Source organism: Eublepharis macularius, chromosome 7 (genome assembly GCF_028583425.1).
Source record: "Eublepharis macularius isolate TG4126 chromosome 7, MPM_Emac_v1.0, whole genome shotgun sequence".
Lineage (NCBI taxonomy): Eukaryota > Metazoa > Chordata > Lepidosauria > Squamata > Eublepharidae > Eublepharis > Eublepharis macularius.
In genome coordinates, this window is record NC_072796.1 from 81,505,464 (window position 1) to 81,529,673 (window position 24,210).

Genomic DNA, 24,210 nt, shown 5'->3' on the forward strand with positions numbered 1-24,210 from the left:
GTAGATGGCCCAAGACTGGAGTGATATGGTCCCTACGACCCACTCCAGTCAGCACCCTGGCTGCAGCATTTTGCACCAACTGAAGTAGCCCTATGTAGAATGTATTGTAGTAATTTAATCTAGATATAACCAGGGCATGCACCACAGTGGCCTGATCTTTTCAGTCCAAGAAAGGCAGCAGCTGGCTAACACTTTAAAGGGAATGCAATCCCATGCAGAACTAGTGACATCTTAAATCCTGAGTCAGACCTTCAGCTCAAAGGTAGCACTTTCATTTTGTTGGGATTAAGCTTCAGTTCATGACTGCAAAACTGCCTCCAGGTGCTGGTTCAGGATTTCTACAGCCACCCTGCCATCAGCTGGAAGCCTGAAATAGAGCTGTGCGTCATCCACATATTGGTGACAATCCAGCCTGAATCTCCAGATGACCACACCTTTCATGAACTTCGACAGGTTTAACAATGCTTAGGACTGCACTACAAATATATGTAATATATATAAGGATTGCTTTGAAGATCTTTGGGCATTAGACGAACAGGTCCTCCTTACCAATATACAGAGATGATCTGCCTGTATACCAGTAACATTCCTGCTTGCGGGTCTATAAAGTGTTGTTAAAATGGTATACTGAAGAAGAGGTAGTTAAGGTGCAAATGGTGAAGTGGGCTATAAATTTTAATAAAGAAATAACAATGGAGGCATGGGAATACTTGTGGAAAAATACTTTGAAAATTACGACATGCACTAACATTAAAGAGAATGTCTATAAAATGATCTATCGTTGGTACCTGACACCAAAGAAAATTGCGCTAGGGAATGTGAACATGTCTAATAAATGCTGGAAATGTAAAAAGCATGAAGGATCTTTGTACCGTATGTGGTGGACTTGTGAGGTAGTCAGGCAGTACTGGGGGGAAATAATAAGAGTAATAAGTGAGATTTTACAGTTTCAAATTAATAAGAACCCAGAACTCCTGCTACTGAACTTGGGAATGGAAGATATTCCAGCACAACATAGGACATTGCTTTTTTACATGACAGCAGCGGCTAGACTTTTGTATGCGCAAAAGTGGAAAGTACAAGAAGTGCCAACTATCGAGGACTGGATTCACAAATTGCTGTACATGGCGGAGATGGATAAACTGACAAGAAAACTAAGAGACCTTGATCCAGGACAGTTTAACACAGATTGGGAGAAGCTGAAACAATATTTGGTGAAAAAATGGGAGGTGGGAGGAGAACTGTGGCAGTTTGAAAATTATTGAAGAAAAACAAAAGAAGAGAGAAGTGACTATACCGGGGGGAGGAGAGTTAAAGAAGAATTACTAAGCAATTATTCTATTTGATTATTCTATACAGTATTAAGTAATAGTTATTATGTGATATATAAGAATAGAAATTAATTAATTAATTATGTTGCTGGCAGATAGGGGTGTAATTGAGAATTAACAGAATTAAAATTCATGAATACAAGAAGGGGGGAATGAGAAGTAGCATATAGAATATAGGTTAAATTGATTGACTTATGCTGAAGGTATTTTTGGTTATAGTGATTTAGAAATGTGCAGAACATGGGTCAAATTGATTGACTTTATGTTATAAAGATAAGAGATATAAGAGGAAGTAAAGAGTAACATATAGAGTATAAGTTAAATTGGTTGACTTATAAATGTATTCATCACTTATGAGTACTCAAGTTATGTATAGGGAGGGATAAATTGTTTGTCCCATATTGATGACATTAGAATGAATAAGTTAAGAGTACAGGATATTGAGAATATTACCAGTATTATTACTATTGAATAACATGCCAGGAATGTATTAGTTAGTTGATAAGTGAAGGGAAATTGACTTAGCACTGTTATAATAGACTAGCTTAGAAGAGTGTGAAAGTATATGTTTAATTGACAAAATAAGTTGAAATGAGTAGGGGAAGAATAGACAAAGGGTTGGAAAACTGTTGGAAGTCAATAAACGGGGGGGGGGGGAAGGGAGGGGGTTAGAACTGGAATATTAAAGTAATTTGATTGTTATAAATGACAAAATATTTCTAATTCCAATAAAAAAATTTTTTAAAAAAACATTCCTGCTTGCTGTGCCCTCTCTTGGAGGGTATGGATCTTCTCTGCCTCATCTACTGTTGCCAGCCCCATAGACAGCAGGAGGATGGATGGGTGGTGGCAGGAGATGGGTCCTGATCCAAGGTTCTCGCACACATGCACTCAGGAGAGCCTCCGGTTACATTGCTGCCAGTGTAAAACCAGAAATGACAGCACTTCTTTGGGGCCAAACTGTCCCCAAACATAACATTTTCACTATGTTTGTGGCTGATTTCAACCTGCTGAGACATGGTAGCTTCCAGTTTAACTCCAGAAGCAACATTTTCTCGGCCTCCAAAGTGTGTGCATGCCATTTGGCCACTTGCTCCAGGCCTCCTGATCTGCCTCTCCCCTCCCTTTGCTGGCCAGCTGAGCGGGCTGGGGGGAGGTGAAAGATGTGAGCAGGAAATCCTCTGCCCCCTCCCCACTGGGGAGCTGACATCCTAGCCCTAGCCCGGGGCTTAGCCACTTTTGAATAGTGATTTACTGCAGGAGGGAAGGAGGGCTCCTTCACTAATGACCTTTTGAAAGATGTTCAGGGCAGTGTATTTGGTAGGGCTTATCAATTACTTTTGGGAGGTGGCAAGAAAATTGTTATTGGGTAGTCAGTTAAAAAGTTTGTCATGTATGGTGGGATTGTTTGGTTTTCTAACTTAAATGGCATGTTACTGTTATTGAGGTTTAAAACCTGGGTTTTTAAATTGCTGTTATTGATACTGTTGAGTATTTATTTCTACGGGCTGCCTCAAGACCTGTGGAAGAAGAGTGGGATAAGAGTGGCAAACAGCCCTACTAAAATATCAGTGTTGCTTTTCCTCTTTGTTTCTGCCCTGCCTTGTTTCCCAATTCAGGAGAGAGAATAAGCAAACCTAGTACCCCAATGATCAGGCTTTCTCTTTGCCTTTTCATGGTGGTGGAAAGTTCCATCAAGTCACAGCTGACTTATGGCAAGCCGGGTCTTCAAGGCAAGAGACTTCAGAGTTGGTTTGCTATTGCCTGCCTCTTCATAGCGACCCTGAACTTCCTTGGGTGACTCCCAACCAAGTACTACTCAGGGCCCACCCTACTTCCCTTCCAAGATTGGATGAGACTGGGCTGCTGAGGGCCTTTTCACAGATTCTTCTCAAACCAAGTCAAAGGACTTAGGATGAGCTTAATGAAAATTTGCATGACACAGGAATGCTCTCTGACTCCTCTTTGCTTTTCTGGGTTGGGCACTGGTGTTGCTAGTCTGCAAGCCTTATTTAGTAGTAAATTAAAATTCCACAGACATGATTCTAATGCCTGGGCACCTGTGTAAATGCCTTTTCCCCCTTGGCCAGCTTAAAAATATTGACTAACTAGATTGAGGACTAAAAACTGGATCAGGAGAAAACAATCATGGCTATATAGGGGACTTCTTCGTGATAATTTAATTTACAAAGTAATGCTTCAATCTTTTGTTTAGAAATGAAAAGTTAACTTGCTTTCATTTAGTCATTTTCTCTGAGAAAAAAAGTCGGATTAAACACTGATTCCATGTGGTGGCGTCTGGTCTTAAGTGAATCTTCTACATGTGCTAAACTAGAAATCTCAATACGTTTGAAACTTCAAGCAGCTTATTAAAGATTGGCTAGGCAACCAAACTCACGATGGAGTACTCAGATGACTGGTTTAACACATCTGGGCTGATTGCAATACACATTCTTCCACATCAAAATGGTTATTGGAAATCAGTTCTTATTCAGTCAAGATGTACTAGTGCCTTGATTGTTTTGCTCAAAACAGCTAACCTGTCATTCAGGTAGGTCATTTGACTGTTCACAAGTGGTTGTGCTTATCTCTGGAAGAGTATGCTATGAACCATGTTACACAAATAAAAAGACATTTGTCATTTTGAGTAACATGATATCATTCCACATACATCTTTAGGCCTGTAGTAAAGATTCCCTCAAATATTTTATCCAGCTAAGTGTCTGTGGTCCCAAACTCCTAATTTAAAAATGTTGATAAATGAAGTATCTCTTTAGCTAATAAATGAAGTATCTCTTTAGTTATCCTTTGTCAGCAACATTCATTTTAATGGAAAGTGAGTTTACAGGGTTACATGATTGAACTACTGAGCCAAGTCAGTGTTGGCAAATGATGGGCTAAATTATTGATGTTACACACTAATGAATTCTGATGAGAAATAAAACACAGACATTACGTTTCAAGTGGTTCATAATTATTTTTGTACTTTAAAAGCAATTTTATCCTTTTGCCAAATCATACTAGTCTGTAAAACAAAAACACTGCTAGTGATTATGGCTAAAATTAGTGAGTTTGTGGCAAAAATGCTCTTCTGCATTGTCTTATGAGTAGAATCTTATGCACACGAGGCTTCTCATTTCTTTATATACTTCTGGGAAAAGATAATTAAATTAAATGTCTAGATTTTAAAACCAATGCGTTTAAATAAGTTAATCTGCTTTGCAGCCATGCTTAAGAGTTCGACATCTATGCTTATAATATATGGTAGAGCAATGTGTTTACTGGAGATGCATTTAAATACCATAATTAATTCAGGTAGTAACAAAAGTAGGGGAGCTGCCAAAAATGTCTCTCTGCATCTTTAACACATAATGCATGTGAAAAGAGGAGGGGCTCAAGTTATACAAAGTGAACTGCTCTAAAATGTGTTAGGAAGGTTAGAATTTTGAACTGTCAAATAACATCTTAATGTTTATTCATGGTAATTTTAATGATTTGAAATGCATACTCTTTTTAATTAGAATAAGCGCTTCAAAACATGTTTAAAGTTCTAAGTATAAACATCAGGAAAATGCCATTGGACAATATGCCTCTTTGCTTATTCGGCAATATTTTAAATGGAAAATATAGAATAGTATTTTTTTTAAACTATATACTAATACAGAGGAGGTCTAGTCCATCTGTAGCTTCAAAACATTAGTGGGATAAAAATGTTCCACAGATGTTGTGATCTAATTAAGATTTCCAGGCTTAGTCCACAATATAGGATAAAATACGTGTTATACCCCCCCCCCCCCAATGAGGCTAACATTTCTTCCAATGTAACATTTTCAACTACTGTAAGAAAAATGTCACCCAAACTTCACCGATATAGTATGAAGTGCAAACCTAAATGTTAGCATTTAATTTATTTAAAAGTCTGAACATCATACCACTACTTACATTTAATTTGGGGATAAGAACTGTGCCTCGGAAACATATGACTGATACATAAATGTAAAGGTGCATGGATGCTCATTTGAATACATGTGTATTTCGATGGAAATTTTCTTAAATAATCTGTTGGAGACTTTCCCAATTCTCACCAGAGAAGCTATAAGAAATGCTTTGCATATATGGTACATTTGAGACCCCTTTGGACTAAAGTGATTGAAAACTTAGGCCTCTGGCATGCTGGGTTGGCACTAACCTAGGTGGAGCTACTAGTGGTGGATGTGGGTCACCTGAGGAATAAAAGGGTAGAATTTAGTCTATAAATAGAGGGAAATGGGAATTGGAGTGTGAAGTTAACAGCGCAGTGGTCTAGGGAAATAACAGTCTGACTGCTGAGACCAGGTTACTTCTATCCTGATAGGAAGCAGCAATACCAAGGAAGCTTTTAGGTTGAGGTCAAGCCCAGAAAAATATGGAAGGAAGCAACAGTTCAGTAGGTTCTCTCTGATGGGAGATCTGGTGGCTGAAACACAGATAAGGAAGAGAAGACTGGTGCCCATAAGTGTACAATTAACACATTCTGGGGAGGGCAGGCTCCATGACATAGTGTCCTGCCACAACAATCAATAGAAGCGAAATGTTTAGATAGAAGAATGGATGTTCAAAAAGTAACACATTTCGAACAAAGTAATGTCTTGCCAATAGAGCAATGATTTGATATACAGAGATACCAAGAGATGTTTTGATAAAGAGTTAGGGACTGTAGACTACACTACTGAGTACTATCTGTTACTGTAAGTATGTTCCTACTGGGTCATTTCCATGTTGTTTCATATGTCACATCAAACTGCTTATGTTTGTTCCAGCTCTGTATCAGATTTCTGCTTGTTTTCAAATTTCTGCAATCTATGCCTTATTGTACTGGTTATTGAATGCCATGCTATTGATCGTACTGAATTACATTGTGTAATTTTCTTTGGCATAGTAAAGGAGTGTACCACCAGAAATCAGAAGTGGCTATAATCTTCATAAACTGCAAATATCTGAGAATATTTGTCCTTACTTGTTGCCAGCCTCCAGGTGGTTAGCAACAACAAGTCCGGGAATGAACCGTTAATCAGCAATTGAGTAGTAAAATGTTCTTTTTTATATAAGTGCAAAGTGCAAAAGTGCAAAAGGTGTCTTAATAAATATGCGATTCTAATAAATACAATAAATACAAATACAATTAATCCAAGTCCTATTTCTATGTCCAAGTCGTTGTGGTGAACGCTTGTATCCAGCAGAGCTGTAACGCCGCAATGGGCTCACTCCTAAAAGTCACAGAGTTGAAGAGAAGGTGATTCCAGTCCAATCCAAACTATGATAATATTATTCAAAAATGTGCCGACGGGCACATTTTAGGAGTGAGCCCATTGCGGCGTTACAGCTCTGCTGGATACAAGCGTTCACCACAACGACTTGGACATAGAAATAGGACTTGGATTAATTGTATTTATATTTATTGTATTTATTAGAATCGCATATTTATTAAGACACCTTTTGCACTTTTGCACTTTGCACTTATATAAAAAAGAACATTTTACTACTCAATTGCTGATTAACGGTTCATTCCCGGACTTGTTGTTGCTAGCTACCACTATCCGGGCTTTTCCCTGTCGGTTTGATCTAAGCCTCCAGGTGGTGCCTGGAGACCTTCTAGAATTACAACTGATTTCCAGTTTCCCTGGAGGAAATGGCTCCTTTGGAGAGTGGACTCTATAATATTACACCCTGCTGACATCCCTCCCCTTCCTAAACCCCACCCCCTCCATATTTCACGCCCCCCCCCCCCAAATCTCCAGGAATTTCTCAACCTGGAGAGGGCAACGTTTTATCTGCCAGTCCCATTATTTCTCTAATATAGAGTGTCAAATTGTTTAACTTCAGCTATTAACACCACCAGTTGCCATGATGTTACCAAGATTAGCCCATAATTTCAGGTGAAATTTGATGTACTTGTACCACTGATGAGGTTGCATTGTGAGGTTGCACAGTTTACATTGTGTGTGGCCTCCCAACCATTGTTGCACCCACAAAATCATCCAAGCGGACAGGGATCACATGAGGAGGAACTTAGCCATGCTATTCACTTGCTCCTTGAAGGCCCAGGATGCCTACATTAGATTTTAAGCATAATGAAAAAGCATCATTCTCATGTGCAGAGGACACATGACTGCACATGTTCAGAAACATCTAGGGCCTCTGGCAGATTATGGCCTGCATGGCAAGGATCATTTCCCCCCTCCACTAGACTTCTGCATTCCTAAGCCAAGTTACATCCTTCTAAGTTGAATGACTTCAACAACCTTAGAGGGCTAAACTTTGTTCAGAATCACAGTGCAAATCTGCTTAGAGCTCTGTAGGTTTGGGTGACATCACTGGTTCACAACAAAGCCTATAAAATCTCCCAACTAAGATCCATTTTGGATCCTCCATAGACTTTGTCCAGAATCTGAGCCAAAATAGATCCAAGCAACTAGACTACAGATAATACCAGATTCTGATGGCATCTCTATAAACAGAGCGAGGCTTCTCTGTCTCTGAAGTAAACAGAACTATTTACAATGATTGAGGAAAATGGAATCTTAAGTAAAAGTCATCTTTATAAAGGATATCTATCGAATTTCACCATCAGATGATTATAATGTTTCTATTAGAATTTCAATTTAAATTGATACAGTAAGATTTATAAAATGGAAAAAAGAATCATATCTTCAACTTTATTATAAAGAATGGAAACTCAATATAAAAGAGAAATAATAAGAATTAATAAAAGCTGGTGCCAGTGTTCCCTTGATACCATATACCATATGCCTGCTCAAGTAAAATCACCAGTTTAAAAAGAGATGCCTGAGTGTAAGTAGCATACACAATAATAACACACAGGGAGAAATACATGAGGGGAATATACAGGTTTTAAAAATAATCCACCTTGAGAACACCTATAACCCACCTGTGTACAAATGGTAGAGGGAAAAAAATGTAGTTAAATTTATGATCGCTTGACAAGTAAAAAGGAAACCATAAATGAAAGGGCTGTTCAAAAGACAGGTGAATCCTGGTTCTATTTTACAAGGGCAAAGAGGGTGCTAACTCTAGAGGGGCTGTTCTGGTACTGGATTGCTAGCCTGCAGCAGGAGTCCAGGGCTATAACTTTAAGAACAATAAAACAGGAAAATTAGCATCCCTCTTCTATCAATGATAGTTTATTTTAATCCCAGAGGGATGGGCTGCTGCCATTATTTGCTTCCACATATAACAAGGCAGAGAGAGAAGAAAATTTTGAACTGCATCTTCTGAAAAGAGGAAAAATGAAAGGATATGGCACTCAGTTGGGAAACATCACATAGAGAGCCTACAGTTAATGCAAGTCATGTCAAATAAATGAAAGATGTGCATTGCCAGTATAAATACTCTCATATTCATCTAGTGAATGTCCAAAAACTACAAATACTTGTACACTGTCCTGGTCTTAAATCCTCGTCATGCTTGAATCATAGGTAGGCACAATTATAAATCCTTCCCATAATGTGATTTTTTAAAAACACCATGGGGCTTATTTAACAGGACTAAGTTCGTGACAATACCTGGAACCTGCACAGTGAGACTAATGAGGGAATAATTAATAAGCTGGGAAACCCAAGATGTCAGTGGTCTGAACCAAACTCTGACAATAAGTAGAGAGTGCAGCTACTGCTGGGCTGGAATGCTTTCTTAACCATTCAGAGAGGCTTTGTTTTAATGATCAAACTAGAAGCTAAATACTGATGTATGTAACTTTCTTCCAGTGTTTTATTTTAATGAAAATCATCCTCAGGAAGTTGTGATCGTAAGCAAGAAGAGGTGGATAGTGGTTATGTCCTTTAACCCTTTTCCCACTGACCATTTTTCCTATTCAAATGATGAGATATGTCTAATCCAGCTATCCATATATCTTTCTTGTAAGAGGAAAAGTAGCTTGGGGAGGGGCAATTTTGATTAGTCAAACAAAAAACAGGAAAAATGTCAAGTATTCCCTCCTCATTCAGAATTGCCTTCTTCCTGATGACAGCCGCCCAAGATGGATTTAGTTTTATAAAATGGAAGAAAGCTATGTGTATTTGTGTGTGACGCTTAGTTTGTCCCTACATTTATCATTACAATTAGAGCCACATTTTCTACCAAGACCCAAGCTTCCTCACCTTCTGCTGGTGCTGGATTGATTTTAATGGCATTTGATCCCAAACATGCTGTGGATTTTAAAATTAGGTCTACATGCCTTGTGTGCCCAGCACACAGTAATCTTTAGATATAAACCATAATACTACTTGTCAGGTTCTGTCATGGGCGTTGCCCTGTGAGGTGCCAGCCACCTGACCTTGAGATGGGGATGCCATCAGGGAATATGCAGGTTCCCGCTCTGTAGACGGAGGGAGGGGGGTCTACATCACCCTCACTCCCTCTCATTCCTCTCGCAGGCCTGCTCCACCTGACAGAGTCCTGGCTGCCTTCCCTCCCTCCTCACCTTCTGCAGCCCCCAGACTCCGGTCCCTTTCTCTCCTTCATCTTCCATCCTCTTCCTCCTCTTAGCGTCTCTCTCTCTCTCTCTCTCTCTCTCTCTCTCTCTCTCTCTCTCTCTCTCTCTCTCTCTCTCTCTCTCTCCCCCTCTCTCTCCTCAACTCCACTATCCTCCTACACAACAATCCACCACACCCTGTGGGTGGATTCTCCTTATATCCATTCCCCTATTCCCAGTACCACCTGCCAGCCACGCCCTCTACTATACTCTAGCCACAGCTTTCGATGTCTCAGGCAGCTACACCTGGGTTTTCTCTGCTGGCTGCCTTGATCAGCCACAGCTGTGCTTTCCTGGCTGGCTGCCAAGCTTTCTCTGCTGAGTGCCTCAGGTCACCACACCTGGGATGGCTTTGCTCCCAGCTTTTCCTGGTCTTGGCTAATCTCCTCTAGCTTGCCTGGAGGCTGAGGTGTGGTCCTGAGCTGTCTTTGCTGCTGCTTTTCCTCCCGTTAGCAAGTTCGCTGGCTGGCTTGCTGGCTGACTGCCCTTGCTTTCTGAGCCTTCTCCCTTGGGGCCGTTCCCTTCCTGGTGGTCCTCACTCTCCTGGCCTGACCCTTGGGCCTTTCCATGGAGAGTGGGGCTAGCTGGCTTCCACCTACCCCGCCTGACTCTCTGGGGCTTTGGTGCTACTCTACCTGGGGCGTCTCTCTTTCTCCTTCTGTTGTCGGCCTGGTCTGGTCCTAGGTGTCCATTGGTGTGTCTGGGTAGCTGTCCCCCAGCTGCCTCCCATCCCCTTCTTCTGGCAAGTCCGGGGGCTGGGCCCCAGACTCTGGACACTACTCACCATATACTTACATGGTACCCATTATACAGAACACACATCTGGTCCACAACTTCTCTCTAATTCCCTTGCCTTGATTCTCAGCATCCAAGACCACAGACATAACTGTTACCTGGGTCACAGGTTATATTTGTTTCCTTGAGCTTGCAACTCACGGAAACAACAATTACAAAGTCTGAACCAGCACTTGCTAGAATATCCCAGGCCATGATAATATTCTATTGGTGGCCTCTCCAGTAGTATATTTGGAAACCACTGTGTTAACAAGGTACATAGCACACTATAATAATACATCCAAATGAACAGATTGTCACAGTCTAGGGGCACCACCGCCTCGACCCAGCTGAGGGGAAGAGGTGCACAGTGCCCTATAGGCCAGTTTCACACAAGTTACAAAATGGGCAATAAGAGAAAGTCTCCCAATTGCCTTAGTTGGCTGCCACCAGTCCCTTTGGCTATCCCTAGGTGCAGGAGTAAAGGGACAAAGCTCCAATCTTGTTAGGGAATGAACAGAAGTCTACCTTGCAAAGGTGATTTGCAAGTAGAGTTCACAAAACAGAATGTTATTACAGTAGGTGGTTCATGAGTTTACAAAGTGGATTCCACAGAATGACTTACAGCTTTGAGACTTCAGAGTCAAGAACCACAACAAAAATGAAATATAATTATTTATTTTAAGGTGTAAGGTTATCTAAATACACAAGACAGGATGTGAGGATAAAACAATAAATCCTGTTACCCTGTTGATCATTTGTCCTTCAGCCAGATGCCCTATGCTATTCTTCCTTGGGTGTGTGATCCTCATCCCCAAAGACATGTCCACGGTCATCGCTGTTCTCTCTGGTTCCCTTAGTGGAACACCATCGTGGGACTGAATGAGGTACAGCCACTGGTTGTTTTCCTGTTTGAGGATCTCTGGCAATTCAACTATCTTGGATCTCTTGTGATCTAATGCCCCATGGTATGGTAACCGACATTTCTGAAGTGCACAGATCAAGATGTCATTTGGATATGGGAAAGGAGCCACTCTCCGTGGCCTAGCCATGCTATCAGTGCTACTAGGATTCTGATGAACACCATAGGTGGCGTTTTCAGCTCAAAGGAAAGGGCCCAATGTTGGAAGTGCCTCTGAGAGATCGATGGAAGCCAGACAATCTCCCTCCTGAATGGCAGTCATGACAAATTTTAGCCTTTCCATTCTGACCTTCTTGTTCGTAGGCGTCTATTTTATTTGACCAAATTCCTTTGGATCCAGGGGAAAAGGGACCAGGTGGCACAGAATTGAATTCTACTGATCACAGTATCCAACACCCGCCTGTTTCTTACTATTGGCTGCCAAGGGTTTGCCAAGCATTGTAAGCATCCCCCAAACACCATTGTGCCTGCTGCCTTGGTGTAGACTCATTGAGTTCCCTTCTTTGGCCCTTTAGTATTCTGACTGGATTTGTTGAGGGAGAAGGTACTACCCTCCTCTTGATGTTTGGTCTGCTTTCCTTTATTTAGAGTTTTTCCAGACAGGTTGATATCTTTGAAAGGAACCACAGTTACTTTGGATATGGGGCAAATGGTCCACATTCCAATTTCTAAGCTAAGTGTTGTGCCTGGTTGCCTGAAAACCATGGTTCTTGTTGACCACAGCATAGCATATTGCCGGGGCTATTTTCTTAGTTTTGCTCTTTGGCAGGAGTTTACTGCTCACTGCAGCCAGGTCTGAGAGCCGAGAGGATGTGACTCTAGAAAGGAGTGGAGCTGTCACCAATGCTCTGAAGGATGTAGAAGAAACTTCCAATTTTCTGCGCATAGCCAGTTCAAACCGCTTGATGCTGGAATCCTAGGTAGTCCATCCTTGTCAATGGGCAGCACAGGATTAGATGGCAGGCTGATTACCAGATCATCCACCAATGGCAGCTTGATCCTCTCAGTAACCCCTGGAACTAATGTATAAGACTTTGGGGGGGGGGGATAAGAGTAGTTAGTTTTGCCAGAGTTTCCCTCTTAGACGTCTACTAGTATGAGAGACTACTGGAAGGGAATCCCTGATGGGGTTATTCCTGATTCTAGGGAGGATTCTCTCCAACCCCTTAGTCCTTAAGGGAGAAGACTCCAGGATCCTCATCACCTTAGGGAGCTTTCTAGGATACAGCTCCTGAGGAAGACCTGCTAGGGAATTTTCCAATCTTTTAACAGCTCCCCTTTCTTCTTGGCTGAGGGTCCTCAAGTTGAAGGTTTAAGCGAGATATGTGCTCTTAATGGCCCTTGCCTCCTCTTTAATATGGGGGGCACCTCTTTACCTATCTGGAGTCAGACCCCCATACTGGAATGCCTCTCTTGCCCATCTGAGAGTGTAGCTGCTAGACTATTTATTGGTGTGCCTTCAGGACCTCTTTGAATTTCTTATTTCCATTCTGGGCCATGCCAGTTTGTTTGTAAAATAGTAACTATGGCGGCAACTATGTAAATAGGGGGCATGTAATTTCTTTCCCCTTAGTGGTGGAAAATGTCATCCAGTCATAGTTGCCTCTGCAACACTGGTCTTTTTTGGAGGTCTCCCATCCAATTGCTAACCAAGGCCAACCCTGTGGAGGTACTGTGATCTGATGAGATTTGGCTTGCCTGGACTGTGATATCACAGTCAGGGGCTGTGATAAGGTCAGAATCATCATTATTCCCCCAGAACCGGTAGGTAATTGAGACTTTTACCCAAGGTCAGCCACTGAGTCAAGTAATTATGGGACTCAAACCAGCAGGGTAATGATTCATGGCCCAGGACTTAATCACAACATTACAGCAACTCATTTCAGGCTTCCTTGCCTGGTGGATGCAAACCCCAGACCTTCTCCCTTTCACTAGTCTCTTGAGAGACCCAGGAGTAGGCCAAGGCCTGGGAGTTGGGCAGGAAAGAGGCCTGGGAAGAGGCTCTGAGGCCTGGAGAGAGTCTAGGCCTGCCTTTGCTGACCTACCACCAGCAGAAAATTTTCCAGGCATTCTTGCGTGACGGGTTCAGGCCCTTGGACTTTTTTTCTTTCACTGGCCTGTTGAGAGGCCTAGAAGGGGCTGAGGCCTGGGTGTTTGGAAAGTTTAGGCCGCAGGCCTGCGCTTTTAGAGACCTGGGAGGTAGCTAGGTGTGCCTTTGCTGACATTCTGCCATCCAGGCCCCTGGGTATTTCTCTTTCATTGGCCTGTTGAGAGGCCCAGGAGGGGCTGAGGCCTGGGAGTTTGGAAAGTCTAGGCCACATGCTTACGCTCTTTGAGTCCTGGGAGGTAGCTAGGTGTGTCTTTGCTGACATTCTGCCATCCAGGCCCATGGGCCTCCAAAAGGAGAAACGAAATGAAAGCACACCTCACAACTCCCAGCTGAAAGGAAAGAGAAACAAAGGAGGCAGGGCCTCCATTGAGGCAATCCCAGCAATCGCCTCCAGCGCTGAGGCGCTGTTGGGGGCACCAGGGGTGTGCGCTGTGGAGCTGGCGGTGGCAGTGTGCAGGCGGCTGACCAGGAGGGCTGGGAAGCTGCCCGTGTGCCGGCCCCGACTGCCTGCCACGCCTGCCCCACAGCTATTGCAGCCTCCCAGCTCTCCCGCGCTGCTGCTGCCACCAACATGCGTCCTCAGCCAGGAGCAGCAGCCACGGGCCATGTGAGGTAGGCGTCCACGGCAGCGCGCAGAGCAACAGAGTGGGAGGGCTGGGAGAACGCATGCGGCCTCCCCAGCCACCCACTGTGCCTGGCTGGGCCAGCAGCCTCTCAGCCCTCCCGCCCAGTTGCCCACCACCCCACAGTCCGGGTGCGCACGTGTATGCATGCGAGGAGACAGGAGCAGTCCTGAAGCTGCCCCCCCCCCAGCCTCAGGCGCCAGAAACTCTGGTGCCAGCCCTGAAAGGAGGGCTGCCTTTTATTTAGGGCGAACTAGCTCTGAGGTGTCTGCTACTCTTTTCTCCTCCCTCCTTCCTTTCGCTGCCCCCATTCCCCCAGGATCAGTCTTACCGCAGTTCATTTGGGGCTGCCGAGGTTGGGGCAGGTCCTCTGCTGCTGCTGGAGGCTTCTCCTTCCAAGCCTGAGGGAGTCCCGATAATATCGGTCTCTACAACAGGCTACCACGGACTCAAACACCGCATCCTCTGGTCATCTTGGGGGGGGGGGTTCCTCAACCCGAAGGTGGGAAACCTCAGTGGAGTTTTGCAGTTGTGGCCGTGTAACCTAGTAGAACCTAGGGACCTCCAGCTCTAATGCTCCAAGCGAAACGGGGGTGGGGTAGGCGGTAGGGCCTTTCCTCTCCCCTGCGAGCTCCACACTGCCTGTGGCCTTGGCCTTGGCCTCCCTGAGTCCTGGGATTACAGGCATGCGTCGCCACGCCCGACTCATCTCTGGCAGTTTCTTCTTCACGAGGATCACTGCGCTCTGCAGAGCATTGCTGAAGACGTCCTGCTCGGATGGCAGGGTCAGAAAGACTGGTATTCTAGGGACAAGCCCCTCCCCTCCAGGATCAAAATCAGCTGACTGACCCTGCCTTCGGAGAGGAGGAGCTATATCCCAAATGTAAGGACTGCCCCACTCCTAGGAGCACCGGAGAATAAGGTGTTGTCCAAGGTATGGAAATCAGAGTCTCTGTTCAAGAGGCAAACAGATAGGCAGAATAACAGAATGAAATGATGGGTGCCTGAGTGATTATCTCAAGCCAGAATTGAAGCCAGGGATAGGTTACAGTCAAGTCACTGAAACCAACCGAAAGCTTGGAAATTCCATATTGTATAGCTACTTTTATACCATTTGGAAACCGAAGTGGCCCAGGCCTGTTAGCCAGTAAGGTGACCAAATGCTGATGTCACCCAAAGGTGGGTGCATGCGTGAGGAAGGAGTGAGACCAAGGCTGCAGCCCTTAGTACCACCCATCAGTCCTACAGGTGTACAATCGAAGCAGTCAAGAATGTTAACTGGTTCACAGATAACCGCACCATGGAGGCCCATTTGTTAACAAGGCAGGATGTATTATCTTATCTCCAAGGTTGTAGGCAAGCTGAGACTCAGAAAACAGTTACTTTTTCAGAGAGGCCTTTAGCAAGAAAAAGGGGGAGTGTGGAGTAAAGGAATTTTCCTAACAAGAGGCTTGTTTAACCTGAAGCCTCCAAAGTTTTAAGAAAGATGTCTTCTGCATAAGTCAGAGAAAGAGCATTTTCTTGACACGGATATCTGTCAATGCTTTATTCCTAAAGCTTTGTCCAATAACAAAACACATTTCAGTTTGCTAAAAAAAAAAACTTCAAACCATGCCTACATGATGAATTCTCTACCTAATTTTCTCTTATGATGGCGAATCTTCCTTCAGAACCCACCTTGACAATGTTATGATAAAGGTTTGTTTTACTTTTTAACAAGAAATATAGTGGCCACGTGCTAGAGGATTACAGTGTAAACACTGGCATATTTATTCAGAAATAAGTCCTACTGAGTTCAGAATGGGACTTACTGTCTAGTAAGTGTGCTCAGAATTAAAACCTTTGCAAATTATTTAGAATGCTAGGGCTGATCTACATATTCCATATATAATATGGGATTGTAGCACTTACTCATTTATTTGCTTTGTTTATACCTCACTTTTCTGCTCAATGGGAGTCAAAGTGGCTTACAACATTTTCCCCTCCTCCATTTTATCCTTACAGCCACTCTGTGAGGTGTAACTGGCCCAAGGCTACCTAGGAAGCCCAGAGTGGGGATTTGAACCTGGGTCTCCATATCCTAGTCCAAACACTCTATCCACTACACACCACTGCCTTCCAAACTGTGATAGAGTGGTTTATAGAAATCAACCTCTCTTTAAATTTAGAAATATAGGGGTTTATCCAATGAATTGAGATCAGAGCTCTGCTTAAGGAATGGATCTTTCCTGCTTTCCCTTCCTTCTCCAGCCCCCTGAAATGCTGCCCTGGGATTCAGGGGAGCCCCAGGGACGGGGCTGGATGCAATGTAGGGGTTGGCAGCAGTAGAGAGAGTTTTTGAAAATTGTTACTTCCTCTCTCCTTGCACTGGCAGAAACCACGAGACCACCATAAAAATGCCTAACCTAGACTTTCCCTCAATGAGCTAGTTTTCTTGGCACAAGGAGTTCTTTTGACATCAAAAACCATTCAAACATGGTCATAGACAGGGGTCATTTCCTAGAAAAAGGACTGCAGGAACTCATTAGCATAACTCATTAGCATATGTCACACCCCCTGACATCACTGGAAGTGTGTCAGAAGGCAACATCCACCCCTCAGGCCCCTTTCCACAAAAATCTCCAGGTATTTCCTTAAAGCAGAATGAACTCAAAGCAGCTTACCCTCCTCTGGAGAGCCAGCCCTGCTTGCACCCACTCACTCACTCTCTCTCACAAGTCACAAATGAAAATAAAGCAGCATGAATTCCAAGCAGCTTACGTTCCTTTGGAGCCCAGCACCACTCGGATTGCACATATTCACTCATTTTCTCTATCTCTCTCTCCCCACCGCTCTCACAAGTCACAAATGAAAGTAAAGCAGCAGAGCAGAATGAATCCAAGCAGCTTACGTTCCTTTGGAGCCCAACACCACTCGGCTTGCACTCATTTTCTCTCTCTCTCCCCCGCCCCTCTCACAAGTCACAAATGAAAGTAAAGCAGCAGAGCAGAATGAATCCAAGCAGCTTACGTTCCTTTGGAGCTTAGCACCACTCGGCTTGCACTCATTCACTCATTTTCTCTCTCTCTCTCTCTCTCTCTCTCCCCCCCCCCCCGCCACGAGTCACAAATGAAAGTAAAGCAGCAGAGCAAAATGAATCCAAGCAGCTTAAGTTCCTTTGGAGCCCAGCACCACTCGGCTTGCACTCGGAGGAAAGGGAATCACGTGGGCGGGGCCAAAACCCACATGACCTTTTTTCAGACCTACCGGAACGCTGTTCCTGTGCGTTCCGCCTCCAAATGAGCTCTGGTCATAGATCCAGAGGAGTTAGTCGTGTTAGTCTGCAGCAGCAAAATAGTAAAGAGACCAGTAGCACCTTTAAGACTAACCAACTCTATTGTAGCATAAGCTTTTGAGAACCATAGCTCTCTTTGTCAGATGCATTCAAACATGCAATCGATTATCAACTTACCTGCAGTATGAACTGGTACAATCTCAACGGGACTGCATCACATGCTTATTCTGAATATATCGATTGGCTCAAATTATCCTGCACTAGTATAACATTTCCCATCCTTAGATAAAACAAGTTTTATCTATTTGGCGCTCTTTTATTATGCCTGATTGTAAATATTTTGCTCTATTTCCCCTAAATAAATGTTTCATTATTTATAATTATTCTTTTACTCTGTTGTTTGAAATGCCAATCAACTTTGTTACTTCTTGGTAGTATACTATGCAGGCTCACATTCCTGAGGATGGAAATGATGAGATTGAATTTCTGTGTCCCGCCATTTTAATGTTAACCAAAATCTATAACCATCTGGATTTAATATATGCAGCAACTACCAGAGAATGAACACAAACATGAAACCTGAATTGCTTGTTTTCTCATGAGAGAGCCAGTTTGGTGTACTGGTTAAGAGCATGGGACTCTAATCTGGAGAACCAGGTTTGATTCCCTACTCCTCCGCTTGAAGCCAGCTGGGTGACCTTGGATCAGTCACAGCTCTCCGAAGCTCTCTCAGCCCCACCCATCTCACAGGGTGATTGTTGTGGGGATAATAATAACATACTTTGTAAACTGCTCTGAGTGGGCATTAAGTTGTCCTGAAGGGCAGTATATATATTGAATGATATTATTATTATGAATGCTAGAGCTAAAGTACACATGTAGTTCAATCAGATGCAACTTTACCCCAATAGTATTTAAAATTTCTTTTTACAATATGCAATTGTAAAGGCTGAAGCGTGTTATGGAAAAGCCACACACAAATTTTCTGCTAAAGATCTGCCTTCCAAATGTTTTCCTCCCTGTCAGGGAAAACATATGGATGTCCACTGCATATTGCAGTCTCTGTTACTGCCTTTTGTAAAACAGCATCAACAAAAAATTGAGGAAACATTTCATGTGGGAGTATAACATGTAATTTGGCCTTTATGATGAAATGTCCAAATTCCAGAGTGGGTCTAAATGGGATTATCAAGGTGGTTTAATAAAATTGGCTCCTGGATCTATGGCCCTGTATTTAATGGGCTACTTCCTCTGATGTCATTTTTACAGAGATTTCTTCAATGCCATCTAGCATGATGGGATCTGTGAGAATATGTTTTATAGAAACATTCCTTTTTAATTAAAAAGAAATAATATGTGAGCCATCTCTCACCATCCTAAATACATATTGGCTGCATTCAAACCTCACAACAGCTGTAATGAAAAAGCTATCAGGCATGAAAACACCTTGTTGACTTGGTTGCTCCTCCCACCTCCTCTCATGCATGGAGCTTGACTGCAAACTTTCTGGTCTGATCAAGCTCCAATCTGATGTGATATTCAAATGTAGCCGCCAAGGCAAATTACGGTCTTTCCCTGCCAACAAGCCAGGATTCTGATCCGTCATTACATTTTTGGGGAGGAGGCACCTGTATTCAGGTGTCACAGCAAACTGGAGCTTGATCAAGCTGGGACGTTTTCAATCAAACTCTGCCCATGATGGATAGGAGGAAGGAAAGCACACAAGAAACACAATGAGCTGTGTTTGAGCCTGACTGCTGGTTAATGACAGCTTGTTCTGTTGTTTGAATGAAGCCATGCATACCTGAAAAAAAATCAGCATGGGTATTATGCTACACCAAAGTCCAGTGAGCACATGGCAATCTTAGCTAGATCTTGGCAACAAATGTTATTTCTTACCAACATTCATTCAGAAGCTACATAACGTCATAAAATCTATGCTAAAGAAATCAAATGTGAATACCCTACTATGATAATAATGTGTGAAGCAAAGAACATCCTGTAATATTCTAAAGGACTTTAACAACACTGTGTTTAAACTGTTTAAAATAAAAGTATTAATAATATTATTTTTAAGGTTTCTGAGAATAAATTGGAATTTCTTTTTTTTAAAAACCATCTGTGGTTCATGTGCTAACCTACTGGATTCATCCTTCATGCAATTCCAGTTTATTAAAGAGGTTAAAAATTTACAAAACTCTGATGGGATATGGTTTTAATGCTTCATCACACCACCCATCATTTGCTTTTCAATCTAGATCAGAACGATCTTTCCCACTTCCCTGCAATCACCTTACCTGCACAGCTAATATTTTCTGAACATTCTCATGAGAGACTGCCTGGAACTTCGCCAGCCCTGCTTGGCTATAGAGGCCTCGCAGTTTGAAGTACTCCACCAATACCTTGTGCATCTTGCTTTGCAGCCGAGAGAGCTAAAAGAGGAAAGGAGAAAAAATAAGTCAGAGTGGGAGAGGAAATTAATGGCAGTGTTCAAGAAGAATGATGGAGGGAAATATAGAAAGCAGTCAATAGCCCATTCTGCACTGTACGGACCTGACAGGAATTTCACAGTCTCTTGATTTTTCAGCCCACTCATGTGCATTCATCAGAAACCAGTCACATCTGGCTGCCAGGATGGGGGGTTAATTTTCTCTAAATGCCTCAGCAGTTTTGTTCTAGCTGAGGCAAACTCTGTGACTGCAAAGCTGATGAGTAAAATATTTCTACTTCACCCAGTTTAACTCAAAACCGATAGCCTCGGGACATATTGAACCTTTCTTAAAAAAATAATCTTTTGAAGCATTTTGAATGGCACATCAGGTCAGGCCAAAGTTTAAAATGCAAGTTTAAGACTTTGATGGACACTGCGGCTCATTTTTCCTTGTAAAGCTTATCATAGCTTGGCAATGTGTGCTTCAGAGCATGACAAAACTAAAGAGAATTAACTTCACCATCAGTGGCTGAGGGAGAACAATAACAGGAAAGAAATTTCCAGATAGAACTCCCTATTAATCTACCTAGCTATAACCATGTGACATGAAAGCATCTCACTGCACTAAATTGCAGTTAAAGCAGCAGCTGAAAATGATACTACTATATCTATATATCTAGACAGTGGCACAAGTCAACACAAATGTGTGGGAATTTCACTTAATAAAGGACATTACAGATGTGATTTTTTCCTTCTTACAAACATTTCTGATTGTAAAATAAATAAGTTTAAAATGTTTTCAAAATATGAGTTATTTCTACCATAACCTTGATAATTTATATTGATATTACCGTTATTTTAAAAGTTCTTAAAATTCCAAAACCTTGCATAGAAATTTTAAACACAGATGTACAATCTGCCACTCACATCTGAAAAGAATACACCGGAAAAATGTGTAAATACCTAATATTTATTTTTAAATGATATGTTAGCATTAGCAATGAAAATCCTAAGAATGGCACAATAAGATGTACGTACTCAGATGAAATCTGAACTTGTCCCTCAACAGCCCCTGTGTTAAATACTGAACTATTTTTGAAACTAAGGAGACTTTCAAAGACACTGCCCCAGGCCCAGTCTTCAAAATCCCACTGGCCATGTCAAAGTTGCTCTCTGAATCCTGGACAAAGCATTGATTACAAATTAGCAGTAGAAATGATTGATGATCCTGAACATGTTAAATCAATATATCTAATTGACAAGATCTACAAATACTTAAATCTGTGGACTGGGGTCATATTAAGAAAAGGGAGATTTTCTTGAAACTTGGTGTGTGTGTGTGTGTGTGTTTGTGTGTGTGGAAAAAGCTCAAACCTTAAAAAAGGGGCAGTTTACAAGAAAACCAAAACAGAGAGCAGTTGTTTATACTTGTGCAGGCAACTGTGTCCTGATTAGAGATGAGCACGAACAGAAAAAAAAATGAACATGATGTTCGTTGTTCGTTGCCATCCACAAACAGAGACTCAAACAACCACGAACATGGCCCTGTTCACGAACATGTTCGTGGTTGGCTGTTCATGGGGGCCAGCAGGCTCTCCTCCAGCCATCATCCAAGTCAAGATCCCTACCGCACCACTCCCAGAAACCTTACCTGAGCAGGCAGCAGGAAAGGTACCAATAATAAATATTAGCTTGGCCCAGAGCCTGGCAGCAGCCCTGGAACTTGAAGGGGTAGATCCCTATCCCACCACACACAAAGAAAATTCAAGCTCCAATACACTCTATCAAAATGCCAACAGCAACTGTCTCTCCACTGTCTGCAAAGTCAGAGCTGGGAGGCCCCCCTCCCTCCTGCTCTTTGCTCCCTTGTTGTAACAAATTTGGAGCTCCACACTTGAAAGGAAAACCTGCCTATCAAGCTAAATTGGGCTTAGATTGGGGTTTTCAGGGCAACAGCAGGAGTTCAGACAGAGTTTAGACAATCCCTGCCTAACTTGCCAAGGGAATTGATTGCAGGTGCCAGACTATCTGGCTTGACGAACAGCAATGAACAGCAACGAAGGCTTGCAACGACCACCTGCACGTTTAGAATGGGGCCTCATGAACAGCTTGTTCACGAACAGCAGATTGGGCTGTTTGTGGTTTTTTGTTCGTATTGCTGTTTGTGCCCATCTCTAGTCCTGATCACCAGTGTGTGTGGGCAGGGGAGGAATGGGGATCTCCTCTTCTCATGCCTGCTGCTGAGGCTGCAATACTAGAGACTGAGCGATTGTGAGCTGCCACTGTTCCCTCCCTCTGTGGCTGAGGTGGCAGATCCAGAGATGGCAGTTGGGCAAGCAGGAGGCGAGCCTCCACTGGCCTCCCACAGTTCTCCTCAATCACTGACCCACCAGATCTGCTATGGTGGCAGCTGCTGCCACAGCTGCAACATGTGCTACACATCTATGTGAGTATGTGAAGCAATGGGGGGATGTGGTTGAGTGGCCAGGGTAGTTGGGAGAGGGATGGGTGGAAAAGCAGGTAGAGTGGAAGGGAGGGGGTTGGTGAGTGAGCCCCTGCCTAAATTTTGCTGGTCCCTCCTTGTTATATCTATATTAATTAGTTTAAAAGCAAAATGCAAACCCAAACAGTATCAATAAAATATCAGGTACTGTCAGCGCATGATCTTTATAAGCATACTGTCAACTAGACTGAAACAATGGCAAATGCAAAAAGCAGCTGCAGGGAATTAACTCTTCCCCTGCACTATTCTCCCCCCAGGTGAAAATTCTCCCCCACTTTAAGCCCCAGTAGTGAAAAAGGCAACCACAAAATGGTACCAGTCTTCTACTCTTGCAGCTTAAGCAACCCAGGAGAGGGCAGTTTTAACCAGGGAAACATTGTGGAGAGAGTTGAAGTAACCCCTCACTGAACCATGACCATGATCCAAATGAGGGGAGGGACTGTGGCTTCTTTTTGCAGCTAAATTATATTCTGAGGAAGTCAGTCCTGAATTCCCAGTGTTATGTGTAATTTAACTGCTATCAGATTATTTATTCAAAAGACATAATAACCTTTTGTTTTAGCCTAGGGAGATGGGATCACAAGAGCATGACATGGGGCCATTATAATATCAAAAGTAGCCATAATAAGCATCAGGCCTCAAATGCTAGTTCCTAGGGCCTCATGGCTTAGGATCAATGTGTATTGTAGGGAGATTTACATCTCTGTTCAATAGCAAAGCACTTTGAAAATTGAGGAGAATTTCAAAAGTTGTTTTCAATAAGGCATATGACATTGTGATATATTTTTCAAAAGAAAAAAGTTCTAAACATTTCTACTTGGTGTGCAAAGCTTAGAGGCTCATCTTTAGCTCTTAACCAAGGCCTATATTTCAGGACGAGCCTTCCACTAAACTGGAATAAAAAGAGAGATTCCCATCTCCAAGGAGTTTACAATCTAAAAGGGAGAGGAAGAAAGAAGTGAGGGATTAATATGAGAAAATGCTGTTATATGTAATTAGACTTGGTTTCAGTTGGGATCAGGATTATGGGGTTAAACCAAATACTTTGCAGAAAATGTGCATTTTCTAAATCTGCCTTTTCTCTTCCAAATGATAATTAAACATATCAGACAATCCAATATGTGCCACATTAATTTAATAATGCAATGTGATGGTGCATACTAAGTAAACGACATAAGCCGTATCAGTACTATTCATTGTTATAGCTCAAACAATGTCAAAACAAACCTACTGGTTTTGGCAATGCAAGAATGGAGGAATTATTAGTAAAATTTAGCTAATATTTATCTTTTAATTCTATTCTAGTAGTCCAAGTGCCTAGATAAAAAGATGTTTCTTTATTGTCAAATCTGTTCCACTAAGGATTGTTGTTAAAGATTTTATAGCTTATTTAAATAAAGCTCTTTAATCAACAACCTGTATATACTTCACAAATTAATAAAAGCCTAATGGAAGTGAGTACAAAAGACAGGATTTTAATTCTTCTAACCGTAGTCCGTATTTGAATGCTTTGAGAACAGTAGCAATACTAAGCAATGACAAAAGATGAAGTATTTTTCTTTAGATCTAGAAATTCAATTTTTCATTACATAATTTAATATTTCTAACTTAATTTTGGTAGCCATTAAACATAATGGTGACTCTTGACATGCTTGTAAATAAAAGGTAGCAACCAATACGTACTATGTAGTCTATGTATTCAAGATAAAAGA

General features: G+C 42.4%; 1 protein-coding gene across 1 annotated transcript in view; it reads right to left on the reverse strand.

Moving 5' to 3' along the window:
* CCDC178 (coiled-coil domain containing 178) overlaps nt 1-24,210 on the reverse strand; it is a 252,965-nt gene that overhangs the window by 3,156 nt on the left and 225,599 nt on the right. The window contains exon 18 of the mRNA XM_054985554.1: nt 19,862-19,996. Within this exon, the coding sequence (XP_054841529.1) occupies nt 19,862-19,996 (135 nt within the window). The remainder of the gene's footprint in view (nt 1-19,861; nt 19,997-24,210) is intronic.